This window comes from Magnolia sinica, chromosome 4, assembly GCF_029962835.1.
Source record: "Magnolia sinica isolate HGM2019 chromosome 4, MsV1, whole genome shotgun sequence".
NCBI lineage: Eukaryota > Viridiplantae > Streptophyta > Magnoliopsida > Magnoliales > Magnoliaceae > Magnolia > Magnolia sinica.
Window position 1 is genome coordinate 3006518 of NC_080576.1, and position 13877 is coordinate 3020394.

General features: G+C 41.0%; 1 protein-coding gene across 2 annotated transcripts; it reads right to left on the reverse strand.

The window, feature by feature from the left end:
- Nucleotides 1-9508, reverse strand: LOC131242158 (uncharacterized). Of its 2 annotated transcripts, none has more exons than XM_058240608.1 (2): nucleotides 9294-9508; nucleotides 1-3011 (listed from the first exon to the last, which is right to left on the reverse strand). In XM_058240608.1, the coding sequence occupies exon 2, from the start codon at nucleotides 2573-2575 to the stop codon at nucleotides 635-637; it is 1941 nt and encodes a 646-aa protein (XP_058096591.1). In that variant the 5' UTR covers nucleotides 2576-3011; nucleotides 9294-9508; the 3' UTR covers nucleotides 1-634. The 2 variants fall into 2 exon arrangements, with proteins under 2 accessions (XP_058096591.1, XP_058096592.1); XM_058240609.1 differs by having other exon boundaries at nucleotides 1-3041.
- Nucleotides 9509-13877: the final 4369 nt, after the last annotated feature.

Consider the following 13877-nt stretch of genomic DNA (forward strand, 5'->3'; position numbering starts at 1 on the left):
TTATCAGATCTGCTGATTTCAATTCACATGAATTCCATGATAAATTACCAAATGTATGTCAAATACAAGCTACCAAACTAACCCCCTACACCAATCGCATTTCTTATTTCAATTTCCACATTACTTACAAAACCCAAACCCAATTTGACGCATTACTATTATTTATTATGAGATTTGCTAAGCCCAAATTGACACATTATTATGAGATTTGCTATGCCCACACGTGTAGTATACAAGATTGCTCATGTACACGCCACACATCCGCCCATGGTACATTGGTACCAGATCCAATCCATTTATCTTAGTTTAATCTTTCTCTCGACTAAGAATCAGGTGGCCCACAGTTCACTAAACAAATGCAAAGCTGAAAAACACTAGGCTGAATTTCTTTTACAAGTTCAACTGTTCCTAACGCTGACCAACCTGATGAATGGACTAGATTTATTTTTTTGGATGAGAACATCTACACTAACAGACACACCAAATGGACGGCTTGGATATTGAACTTGTCTGGCAACAGAGTTGGTGGGCGTGTAGATGGCATTCTTTGTACAAGCATGTGGGCTAAGCAAAGCTCTATGACTATTTGTCACATTCCACCCTTCCCTCCTAATCCATATAGACAAATCAAATTTTAAATTACACCCTCCAAATTGACAATTCCATCCACAGCATTCTTCAGATCTCCTCCAAGTAGAGACATGAGGCCCCCACCATGCACTCTCCCTTCTGGCACATCAAAGCTACGGCTCCTACTCTCTTTTGTACCCTTTTCAGAACCCATGTGTGAAGAGGAAGATGAGGATTTCATGGACAGAGGCACCAGCACCTGTGGGGGTATTAGCTGCCTTCTCCCGCTGTTCTCTGATGACTCGACGCAGTCCGAAACCGCGCTCAGTCCCGAGGAATGATCATTGTCCAAGCTGCTCCCCATTGTTGACATGGACACGAGCCCCTGGAAGAGGTGGGGGCTGATCATTCCGCCGCCCTTCCCCTTGTCCTGGACCATGCTGCCATGGGCTGCGCACAGCCCGCTCTTTCCCCTTGCAAACTTTTCACACGTGCCCTGGCCCCACGTGCACCGCTTACCTCCGCCATGGGCCTTGCAGAAATCCGTGCTCCCCTGTGCGCTCTTCCCACAGTTCTCGAACCGGCACCGCTTGCCCCCGCCATGCCTGACGCAACAGTCAGTGCGCCCCCGGGCGCTCTTGGTGCAGCCTGGCACAGCACACCGCTTCCCCCCGCCGTGCGCCACACAGTAGTCAGTCCCGCCATGCACACTCTTTGGACAGATGCCACCGCCGTCAAATAGGCAGCGCTTCCCCCCACCGTGCCCTTTGCAGAGCGGCGTGCTCCCCTCAGCGCCCTTGGTGCAGCCAACAAACACACACCGCTTGCCCCCACCATGAGCCTTGCAGTGCATGGTGCTCCCCTGGGCCCCCTTGTTGCACCCTGGGTGCTGGCACCGGCGCCCCCCGCCATGCGAGATGCACAGCCCAGCCTGCCCCTCGGCACTGCGGGTGCATCCTTCCACCATGCACCTCTTCCCACCACCGTGCCTGATACACAGGCCTGACTTGCCACGTGCAGCCTTTGTGCAGTCTGGATGCCCACACCGCCTGCCCCCTCCATGTGCGATGCAGTACTCAGTCTTACCCTCTGCGCTCTTGGTGCAGCCCAGGCACAGGCACCTCCTACCTCCCCCATGGGCCTTGCAGTATGCCGTTCGGCTCTCGGCCCCCTTGTTGCATCCGGGTTTCTGGCACCTCTGCCCACCTCCATGTGCGATGCAGAGCCCTGACGCACCTCTTGCTCCCTTGGAACACCCTTTGAACCTGCACTTCTTTGGATGGTGGCTCCGATGGTCAGAAAGTGCTGCAGCTGTCATAGGCTCAGAGAACGTGCCCACCGAACATTCGGTGGAGGCCGAGGGCCCAGGACTAAACTGAAGATGATGTTCCGCACTGGCCCCAGACTCTAGAAGCTCTCTGGTTTCTGGCAAGTTCTTGCTAGTCTCTAGCCTCGGAGCCATGAGGAGAGAAGGCATGTACCCACCTGACTTCCTCTTGGCTGAAGTGGAACCCTCGTCCACCACTGGAATGAGTATTCTTTTTCCGTTGGCAGGCAGTTGGTTTTGGAAGTAAGATTGATGGGGCTCGGTTTGTGCTGAAACTGCATTTTCATGGGGACCTCGAATTTCCTCAGTCCCTCTGGAAAGCCCAAGTTTCAGGATTTCGCAGTCGCTGTCAGCAGCCAAGAGTTGGCTGAATAGGGTGGCAGATTCCTTGATTTTGGTTGCCCCAATTGGATAATAATCATCAAGATACGAACTTGGCATTGGTCCTAACCCAAGAACCAACCTGCAACCATCATCCGAGGCTGGAGTATTGTGGTTTCTCTGAGGATTGCTGATTTTGGCAGTCTTGCTCATTCTGTAACCAAGACAGTCTAGACGCAATGCCGTATCACCCAAATTGTCAGTTTTACCACAATCCGAGATGCGTCCAATGTCTCCATATGAATTGATTGGTCGACCATCGTCGGGGAACAAGATATCTGTCAAGTTGAGATCCATTCTCTGTACCCTTTCAAAAATAAAAGAGTGGAAAATACCAGATGCGAGGGGATTTGGGCACCTGGAAGTCCAACAGCCTTCAGTACTGCACCCTACCACAGGACCAACTCAAACCCAAGAATGCACAGCTCTCCTATCAGAACTGCATCATTACCATACTGTTTAATGGGTCCGCACAATAAGCTAAATGAAAAAATACAAGGAATTTTATCATAGGGCGTCCACCGCTTACAAAACCGGATGTGTCCAATCTGTCCATTCTGCTCAGTGATTTGGTTCTGTAGCACTTAAAGATAAAATTCCTGCAGAAATCCCACCATATCTTACTACGTTTCTAGGATAAAAGCCTTTAAGAAGAACAGTCAAGATCGATGCACTGAGAAGATCTGCAGAGTGCCTTTTGCTCCTTGGTGAAGAACCCTCACGCTTCATAATCCTATCAAAGGAGAGCACGCTCATATACAACCTGAAAGCAATCATTCACCGGACAAATGCGGATATAATATGTTGCATGGTTCAAAGACAACGGTAAAGGGCCGGCTTTATTTTATCTATAATATACTCTGTGCGATGTATGTCGAACTACAAAAGCATAAATACAAGCAGAGTCTAAACGAAGGGAATAAGGATTCTATCAGCAAAGAGGGTTTGAATAAGAATATTACAACTCATGCCCTCCACTTAGAAGCAGTTTCCAAAATAAATGGGTACGCCATGCAAGATCCATCCAAATACATGTGTATATATGCAATGTGAACATAATGTGTAATTTGCAAATAATTGTATCTACGAGTATCTAATATGGAGCTATCTTCTCCCTCTACCTTAATCTCTGCTTTTAGAAAGAAAATAATTTAACAAGATGCTCAATCCAACAAAGGCATAATTAAACGCAAAGAGAAGATTGGCTACCTATAAATTGAGTCAATGTCTTTATTAATCTACGCTCTGTTACTCTCTTCATATCATATCTAAATGAATATTACATAAATTACACAAACGATATACAAGAGTACAGTAAACTGAGTCAATTATACTACAACTGTAACTTTGGGTTCAGTTGACCCAACCCAAGGTCAGGTTGGTTGGGTTGGGTTGTCTAGGTCCTCAGGTTTGGTTAGGGTTGGAAAATACCAACCTGAAATAAGGTTGGGGCTTGGGTTGAGCAAATTCAGGTCAGGTTAGGTTGGGTTGAGGAAATTCACATGTACTTGGGTCAGTTTGGGTTGGGGTTGAGCATAGAGAAATCAAGTTGGGCACATTGGTTAGAATTCAGGTCGGGTCAGGTAACAGGTTGGGTGCTCTTGAAGTCAGGTTGGGCTTGGGTCGACCAACCACCTGACCCAACCTGCCCCAGTTGAACCACTATTTGCCTAACTGATAAATTCAGGAGAAAAACACAGTTAGCAGCCATAGGAAGTCCAGGAGACAGCAATCATATAACAGCCTACTTATATTTTCAGATGTAAGTACATGGACACTCCTATCCATACCTAATGAAATATTATCTCCAACCAAGCAACCACATCAGCAGAATAGAAAATGACTATTTGATATATTCTTCCAATGAATTGGCTCAGTCATCATAACAGCAATGCAGTTGGGGGCATTTCTCCTATAATACACAGAGTAGTCAATTCTCCTCATACAAGATACATGCATGCACTTTGGATTTTCAATTCTCAGTTTCAATCAGTGTCTTAAATAGCTTACGCTATGCAACATGTAGCCTACACTACATACGTAGCTTAGCCCCAATGCTACGTAGTTCGTGAATAACATAAGCCACATGCTACATAGCCTACACTAGACCCTACATAGCTTACACTACAAGTTACTTTTCACTAAAACAAAGCTCGACTAAATTTTTTAATGATTTGTTACATTTTCTATTTAAGATATATATATATATATATATATATATATATAATAGTTAGATCATTTCAGTAAATCATAGAAGTAACAATACTAAACCAGTTTTATCGCTCTTTCTTTATCTTTATAATTAACTTTTGCTATATAAGTTGTGTTTGGTTGCACCAAACATCATGAAATTTCATTATTAGTCAGTCCAATTTGGTGCAGAATACCATGAAATTTCTTGATTTGATGCAACCAAGTGCAACCTTAATTATGACCTGTTTGATTTTCTAATTACAGAGGTAATTCAAGGTAAATGGGTAATAATTATTTACCTATGTATTTCTGGTTGGATTTTCAAGGTGATGTTGACCGCCACCTTTCATTTATAGCACTCCTCATGTGACCCGAGGAGAAAAATGTTAAATTATGCGGCCCACCATGGTGTGTGCCTTATTCACACCGTCCATCCCTTTAGCCAACTCATTTTAGGGCATGAGCCAAAAATTGTGACAGATCCAAAGATCAAGTGGACCACAACACAGGAAACAATGGGAATTGAACTCCTACCATTGAAAGCTTCTTGAGGACCCCAAAAGTTTTAGATCAAACTGATATTTTTGTTTCCCCTTTATCCATGACAGTGTGACCTTATGAACAGGTTAGATGACAAATAAACATCAATGTGGGCCCAAGGGAGAAAACAGCTTTCAACCATTGACGTCTTAATGATCATTGTTCCCCAAGGTGTGGTCCACTAGAGCTATTGATTTTCCTCATTTTTGGGTTCATGCCTTAAAATGTATTTTTTTTAAAGGATGGATGGTGTGGGTAACTCACATATATCATGGTGGGGGCCACATATTTAAATCAGTAATAACCAAGGTGTTCCGTATCCGTTACGATATGCCCGTAAAGGCCGATACATATAGGTAACAATCATAACCGTTACGCGATACGGGGGTGAAAAGGGGCAGTTAGTTTTTTGAGACAGTATCGACCGTTACAGTGGCCGTAAAGGCCGTTACAGGACGATTACTTTTTTTCTCTATTTAAATTCATTTTTCTCCTGTTTTTCACTTTTCTCATTCCAAAACTCTCCTATATCATTTTACGACAGATTTCAACCACTCTTACTATAGCTTTTAAGATTAAAACTGTAAATTGAAGTGATTTGAGCAAATAGAATCTCCAAGGGCCTTTTTTTTTTTCAAAAAATTGAAAAAGCAGTATTTATGCCTTTTTCTGATTTCTAGTTCTAATGCTTGATTGTGATGTGTAAACATTAGAGACATAATCATATTAAACAATTCACTAGACAGCCCGATACAACACTCTCACCAAAAAGTGGACCGTTACACTACCATAAACATGTACAAAACAAAAAATGAATACATATTTGAAAATTTACATTATTCTTGATTTTCTAGATATTTTTTCATAATTTTTCGGGCAAAAGAAAATTTTCAACTGTTACGGGGGTCGTAACGGTTGTTACGCCCCCGTATCAGCTGTTATGGCTGATACCCATATCGGTAATGGTGGCGACCGTTACGGCCACCGTTATCGATACGGAATACCCTAGTAATAACAGGTGTTGTCTGGACCACTTTTCGAAATGTAATTCCTGGTGAATTTCAAACAGGTGGAGTAAGTAATAATTACTTATTTCCATGTATTTACTAGGGAAATTAAAAATCAAACAGCCCCTTAATTTAAAATTTAGAAGTGCTACACCCTATGTAGCCTACACTCACACTTTGGAGGAGTGAGCACTACGCTATACGCCATACGCTATTTAAAACACTGGTTTCAAGTAAATGTGGAAAAATGCAATTGATAAAGAAATTAAAGGTCTTCCAAATTCAAAGCTCCGCGTAGCTAGCATTTGTGGGGACCAATTTTTCAAGCTGTTTAGAGTCAGCTGGGATTTAGAGATCACCTTGGGGGGTTATGCCACAGTGGTCTTCAGGCCCTTTTCCAGATCGTGGAAGATGCGTTCAGTATCTCTACCCCCCTTCTGGAATACAAGAATTTTTTAAGGGAAGACTGCCACAGAGACAGCTCTGTCCTATTTTAAAGTTTCCTTGGTTCTGGAATAGGCCAGTTGTCACCCAGAACTCTCTAGAATCTCGGTAGCCCAAGTTTAGAAATAACTCGGAGTCAATTATTCTTGGGTGATTAACTGGGGTTCCAGGCCGCTGTTTTTTGTTTTCTGCTCTTGTGCTTTTGTTGTCTGTTTCTATTTTTATTTGACAGTGGACTGACAACAGGGTCACCTTCTTCTGTGCTTTGTGTTTTTTCGCCAGTTGCTTAATGATAATGTCATCTTCCCCAAAAAACAACATAAATAATAATAACAATAAAACAAAGCTACAGGGAGACATTCCAAGTATGCAGACCACAATAAGATCTCTAAGGTTTCCTTCTATATTCAAGAAGTCCAGAAAAGTAAATTGAACCTATTAACTCCATAATGCATGGTGTAGTTATAACTAGTCTAATACTAGAGGTAACTGCCAACCTTCGCTTTTCTTCTCTCCTTTTTTTTGTCTTTTTTGATGAATTGCCAACCTTCATTATAAAAGGGTCAAACGAGCATGCAATATATATAATTCTCAGAAGCCAATTGTCCACTTTCACGATCAGGCAAGATATACTTTTTGCATGTTTCTAGCGATTCTCATGGCATCGTGAAATGATACAAGACTTGGTGATATCTACAGCACAATAAATTTTTATTTTTATTTTTTATGATTGATCCTTTACTCCTACAGCATCTAGGGTTCCTCGAGCAATGAGATATCTCATGCTGGATAAATCCTTAACCGTTTCCTCACCTAATGAGGCCATTCTTGTGAACTATGGCCAATAGCAAGTACGTAAGCAGAGATATTTCAAATCCAGAGGTTAATCATACAGTGAAAACTTTACTCCACAGGAAATGGAAACAACATTCCTCACTATCAAATTTTCCTTTTAATTATTTTCACATGAGACACACAAGTAAAACTCAGCAACAAAGTCATTCAAAATTCCTCTTCCTAAAATTGAAGCGGCTAGAAATCAGCTTCCTGGAGTGACAAAACATGACCTACCACAGAAGCTCAATTTCTACAGAGAGAAAACCCAATTTTACTCATTTGAAATTCTTTCTGGGAAAAAAAAAAAAAAGTTCTTTATTTGGCAGAGAGGTAATGAAACTTGGTCCATCTGATGCAGAAGCTTTTCGATAGTAACTCAAAATATCAATACAGAGTTGTAAAACTACACAACAGTATTTTTTATATTTTTATATTTTTTTGAAAGATTACACGACAGTCTATAAAACCCAGGTTCTAAAAATTGGACAATCAACTTGGAGCCAATGAGAGTGCAAGTCTGAGCAAACTCAGGACTTGATTGAGTACTTGTTCAAGTCGATTGTAATATGAATACTACAGAAATAGCTATAAAATGAAAACCACAGCTTACCTTAGGCTTGATTTGTTAAAATTCATAGTGATACTCAAAAGAGGGCAGTTAAATTTTAGAACTGAGTTCTCATGTATCTTTTGATTGTTTACTTTTTCATTTAACAAAATACCAATGAAACTTTTTTATCTTGAAATTATTTGGAAAAAAGATTTGAGAATAGTAGATTAACTTATGGCAAAAAAAAAAAACATTAGAAAAAGAAAAGCAAAAGTAGCCAAATCTACAAATCTAAAAGAGAAAATGAGGAAGAGGAAGGGTGTTGACCCTGTTGTATATGTTCGGTAAAACCTGGCGCAACCCAACCCTTCAAAAGCAGAAAGATAAAAACCAAGTAGAATTCACACTTTTATTAGCGAATTCAATTCATGAAGAAAGAACACAAAACCCCTACATACATGTTCAAGCAACTCACCAAGCTCTATCAACTCGACAAGTTTTAAAAATCTCAAACAAGATTTTATTGGGCTCTGAAAATACCAAGTTTTACCCAATTCTCAACCGAGTCAACTCACCAAGTTACTTGATGGAGAGTTTTTTGCAGAGACCCACGGATGCCACATACCATCCAAAATCATCACCCAAAACAATCCTATCCATACTTCATACATTAAAAAATGTCCCAGGCTGATAAGATCTACAAGAACCCATGGATACAAACTAAGAAATGCAAACCAACAAGAGAAAACCTTAACGAAATTAAATCCGCCTGTTTTACTTCTCATCTGAATGAAGAATAGACATCCATGACAGAAAATTCCGTGCCCTCAGTTCAAAACTGTACACGCGATACACAAAGATAAGATCGGACCTTCATCCAACACGTCAAACCGTGGATGGTGCATAGCTCAAAAACCACACCCATCTGACGATCATATCCATCCAATTAGATGGATTTTCCAACTGAATCTAGACCATCATTTATTTTTGTCACTCAAAGTGTCAAGTTTCTGCCGCCATTTAGATGGTTAGGATCGTCCAACCGGTATAATTTTTGAACGATGAACGGTCCACAGCAGTTCGAGAGAAACAACCCAGATCTCGTCGAAACAAGCAAGATTTACGATTTTGGCCTCCAGAAACGGACCCTTCAATGAATAATAATTGCAAATAATCTGAAGCACCAAAATTCACTCCTCTAAAATCATGAGCTGAAATCAACAAAATCTAATTCTCGGAAACAGCATCGAAAGGAAATCAAAACCCGCTACGAAACAATCAATCAAAAGAAATAAACGTAAAGGAACAGATCAGGGTCCAAAATCATTAAGAAAGCAAACCCTAGCAACTGAAAACCCTAATTTCTGAACATAAGTGCACAAATCTACACAGAAAGCACGAAAAATCGAAAGAAAAAGCATAAAATCCGAACCAAAAAAAGTACCTGAAAGCTCATAATGAAATCTAGAACGGGGACGAATAGATTGGGAGATTTCAATCCGACTCCTAGATTTTCTGCTGAAAGAGAGAACATACAAGAGGGAAAATCACTGTGGTGAAGAACTTATAAATAGAGTAGTGGTCCCAGTCTGGCATCCGAGGCACTTAGTAAATCTGTAGTTCTTAGACGTGGGTAGGTCACCTCTGTCAATCTCAGCCGTTCATCTGCTTTTACCTGCAGTTCACCCACGTTCCTAAAACCTCACAGATCTCATCCTGCCTCGTATTTAATGCAGCTTTGCTCATCGATTGTGAAAAGTGGGCGCGGTTTCGGTGGATCCCTAACTGTGGGGCCCACTGTGATCTATGTACCATACATCCACACCGTCCATCCATTTAGACAGCTCATTTTAGGACATTAACCCAAAAATGAAGCAGATCCAAATCTTAAGTGGACCATGCCACACAAAACAGTCATCATTGAATCCCCACCGTTAAAAACTTAACAGGGCCAATGCAATCTTTATTTGCCATCGAACTTGTTTCATGGGTCACAAAGACATGGACGAAGATACCACACAAATATCAGCTTCATCCAAAAACTTCCTGGCCACGAGAAATTTTTAATGCTCGTTTCCTGTATTATGGTCCACCTGATATTTCGATCTGCTTCCTTTTTCGGTCATGCCCGACAATGAGTTTTCAAAACAGATTGACGGCGTGGATACCACGTACATTCATCACGGTGGGCCTCATGGTCAGCATCCCACCCTCCTCGGTGGATCCGCGCCCGTGAAAAGTGGTAGCTTTGTCCCACCGATCTTCCATCAGTGAACCTTTTATATCATTGGACATTTATGATTGCCCACTTCTGAACGGGTGTGATGAGGGGATGTGAACCTCTTGATGAGAACTACGATATGGGGTACTCGCGCGAGCTACCAGACGTTTTTCCAGAAAGAAATGATAAAATATGGAAAAAAAAAATGGTCTGGAACACTTAGCTGGCAGACAGCGTCGTTTTGTATCGGCTTCGATTCTCACGCGATGCGCCGTTGAGATTGCCGGCTTGGCTTTGTGTTTGGGCCCACGCGCGCGTGAAGGCCAACGTTTCTTGTTCGATTTTCTGGTTTTTCTGGTGTTTTGATTCACAGCTACAGAAACGATTTTCCCCCCGATTTATCGCGGGATTCACACGACACGAGGTGTCAAACTGGGTTGAACATTTTTAAAAACTCGTCCGAGTCGACTCAGACTAGGTCCAACACGAACCGGTTCCACGCCACGAGTCACCCATGACTCGGCCGATTTTAGCTGATTCAATTGAATTAGAGGGAAGGGAAAGAGCTTCAGAGACTTGCTAGAATACAGACTTATTGAGAATTAGTTTGGGACTTTGGCCCTCTGACCTGGTCATCCAGACCATTAATATGAAGGGCCTCACCTTGAACATAGGAAATAAATCATTTATTTATTATACTAGAATGCGTTGACCCTCTTAAATCTCTTTAATTTCTGAAGAATCAAAGGTTAAAATATTCCATCTGAGAGTTTTTCAGGTCTCCACAATGAGTGCCATCACTTAAAAAAATTGGACCATTGAAGAAAGATCCTGATCCCATCTTTAGAATGTTTAATTCTATTTTAATCTTTTAAGTTCTTCCTTTTTTAGTAAATATTTTGGACTTTTTTCCATGAAGAGGTCTCAAGTTCAATTGGTTGGATCGAAAATTATAACCTACCTAGATGATAACTTCCAAGCTATTAAGTTCACGTGACATCATGAAAATTGCCCGACTATAAAACTCATTCCCATATACTTATCAATTTAATACATTGTATAAAACAATGTGATCTAGCCATTAATAAATAGCAAAATATAAGTGCGGTCCACCCAATGAGTGATTGTTTATGAGTTTTTCTAAGGGTGATCCCCGTAATAGTATAAGCTATTGTACAAGTTAGATGTCATATACACATGAAATTTATGTTGTATACACAGGAAGTTTGCAAGTCATCCGTTGGTTGGACCATAACTCGTGATCCAATTGATTGGACCTGAGATTTTCTCTTTTTGAAGTAAGGTCTAAAAATAGAAATCCTGACAAATGTAAAACCAATCAAAGAGCGTAAACTATATTGATTTTTTATAAAAATCAAAAAATTACAAAGCTTGGAATTATAAAACCCATCTACCAAACACCGCAAAGTCTAGGATATGGACCTTGATTTAGATGGATAATATATCAAGATCACACTAATTACATATTTTTTAAATGAATGATTGTTTATTTTGAATGGTCAATCGATGTAAAAAAGCATTCAATGGTCAAAAAAAGAATGTTTAATAGCACCTTACTGGGCAAAATTATCTATAATGCAACAAATTTGGACAGTTTGAATTTACACTGGTTCATGTTGTTATAGGAAGATTCGAACTCCTAGTAAATCCAAGGGTAAGCACCAAACTAATTCAACCAAGTGCGTGAATAATGTAGGCGATGCTCGTCCGACCCGGTGTGAGCGCCCTGAAGAGGTTGTACACCATAAAGGTGCTCTTACTTTAAGACTGCAGATCGGAGTGACTTCCACACTCCGATCGGAAGTGATAAGCTGTTTTCCTGACATCTGATGGAAGACGAACGATCCGATCACTGACGTCAGTTGTAAGAAGTTCGACCTAATAAGATAAATCTGACATCTTGCCTCGAACTTCAAGTAGAAGGTTTCCATAGATTCCAAAGCGCTTGACAAGTAAGAAGCTAGGTCCACTAACTCAGTTCGAAATTTGATTTGGACCAAGAAAGTTTTCTTCAGCAAGCTAAATGACCAAGGCTGAGTGACGTCTTGTCAAGATGAGCCGAGCCAAGGCAATATGTTGAGCCACGTACTCCGTCTGCTAAATTTGGAAACTACCATAAGCAAACGTGGTCGAATACTTCGCTCCCAGATACGCATTATCCGCACGATGTGCTACACGATCCACGGATTGCATATGATATCCTCACAATCTCAGTATCCCGCTGATTGGGTAAATCGTGCCGACAATAGCGAGCCCCGGACTGTCCAACAGTCAGGTATAAATACATTGAGACTCCACCATTACAGGTACACAAGATCTGACATCCTCCATTACTCCCTACTTAAACCCAGATTCCCTTAACCTGACTTAGGCATCGGAGGGTCCCCCGTCTTAACCAGGGTCACCTTTATCTGTTATCATTGTGTAGGATCGAAACGTTACAGTGATCTACAGTTCGGGAGACTGGGGAGAGTGCCGACCAGATTTTGACCTCAACACATGTCATGCCTATAATCTCTTAGTACTTGCTTATGACCTGTCACACTCTGCTAAAGTATCAAATAACTTCCCTAGTAGGAAATAGCATGGAAGCCTGACCATATTTAAAAGGAACGAAAGAACGGGAAATGATTTCATGTAGCTACCCTATCATATGTTGGGGTAGTGACCTATATACACTCAGATCCATAGCTCAACTGGCAGATTGAGTGGAGATACCTCATTTCAACAATTGAGGTCTTGGTATCGATCGATCCCGGGCGGGGTGGCTAACATGGAGGTGTGTACTGACATGGGTGTGTACTAACAAACTAACCCAAAAATAAATAAAAAATAATAAGGTAGTGACCTATGCATTTCCCTTCAACCTTAACACACTTCATAGCTATGTTTGAAGTGTTTTAGGCAGTGTTGTATATAAAAGGAGGACGCGTAGTGAAATGGTGATTTTTTCACGAGAGAAGAGGGGTAAGCCTCATGTTCTCTTTGTTCTCACGAAAAAAGAAAGTCTTATATTATTTTTTAGTGAATAAAGACATGTTGTCAAATTATGTAAATTTTTATACTTTTTATTCTTTTTACTTTTACATTTTAGCATTGCTCTCATTTAGATCAGGATCCCTTTTGCCAACATAAAAGTTTTTGACTCCACAGCAAATTGTTGTCAGAGATGTCATATACAGGACTCTGAATTTGATAGTGATACTCCAACACCCAGCTTGGTACTAAGAAAGCTCCTTGGGCTTCACCACGGTGCATGTATGTGTTTTATCCACAGTCTAATCATTTTGCAGTCACATTTTAGGGTATGAGCTAAAATAATGAGAGGTAGTTCTAAGGCTCAAGTGGCTTACACCACGGTAAGTGGGAATAGTAATGCCCTTGAAACCTTCCAAGGCTACATGGTAATGTTTGTTTGTCATTCAACCGGTTCATAAAATCATATAAATTTGGATGAAGAGAAAAATCAGCCCGATTCAAAATGTATGTGGCTCATGAGAAGTTTCAACCATAAGCATTCAATCCCTATTGATTCCAATAGTGTAGTTTTACTTGAGCTTTGGATCTGCCTCATTGTTTGGATAATGTACAAAAATAAGCTGAAACATAAATGGACAACTTGATAAAACACAAGCATTATAGTGCGGTCATGGAGCTTTAATCGGTAATAAGCAGTACCAAGCCTGGTACTAGACAGGTCACTACCAAATTCTCAACCCCTCTATGCAAATCTTGTTTGAAAGTTGTTTGATAGAGCAAAGCCTATCTTTGACACGCCACCAAGTG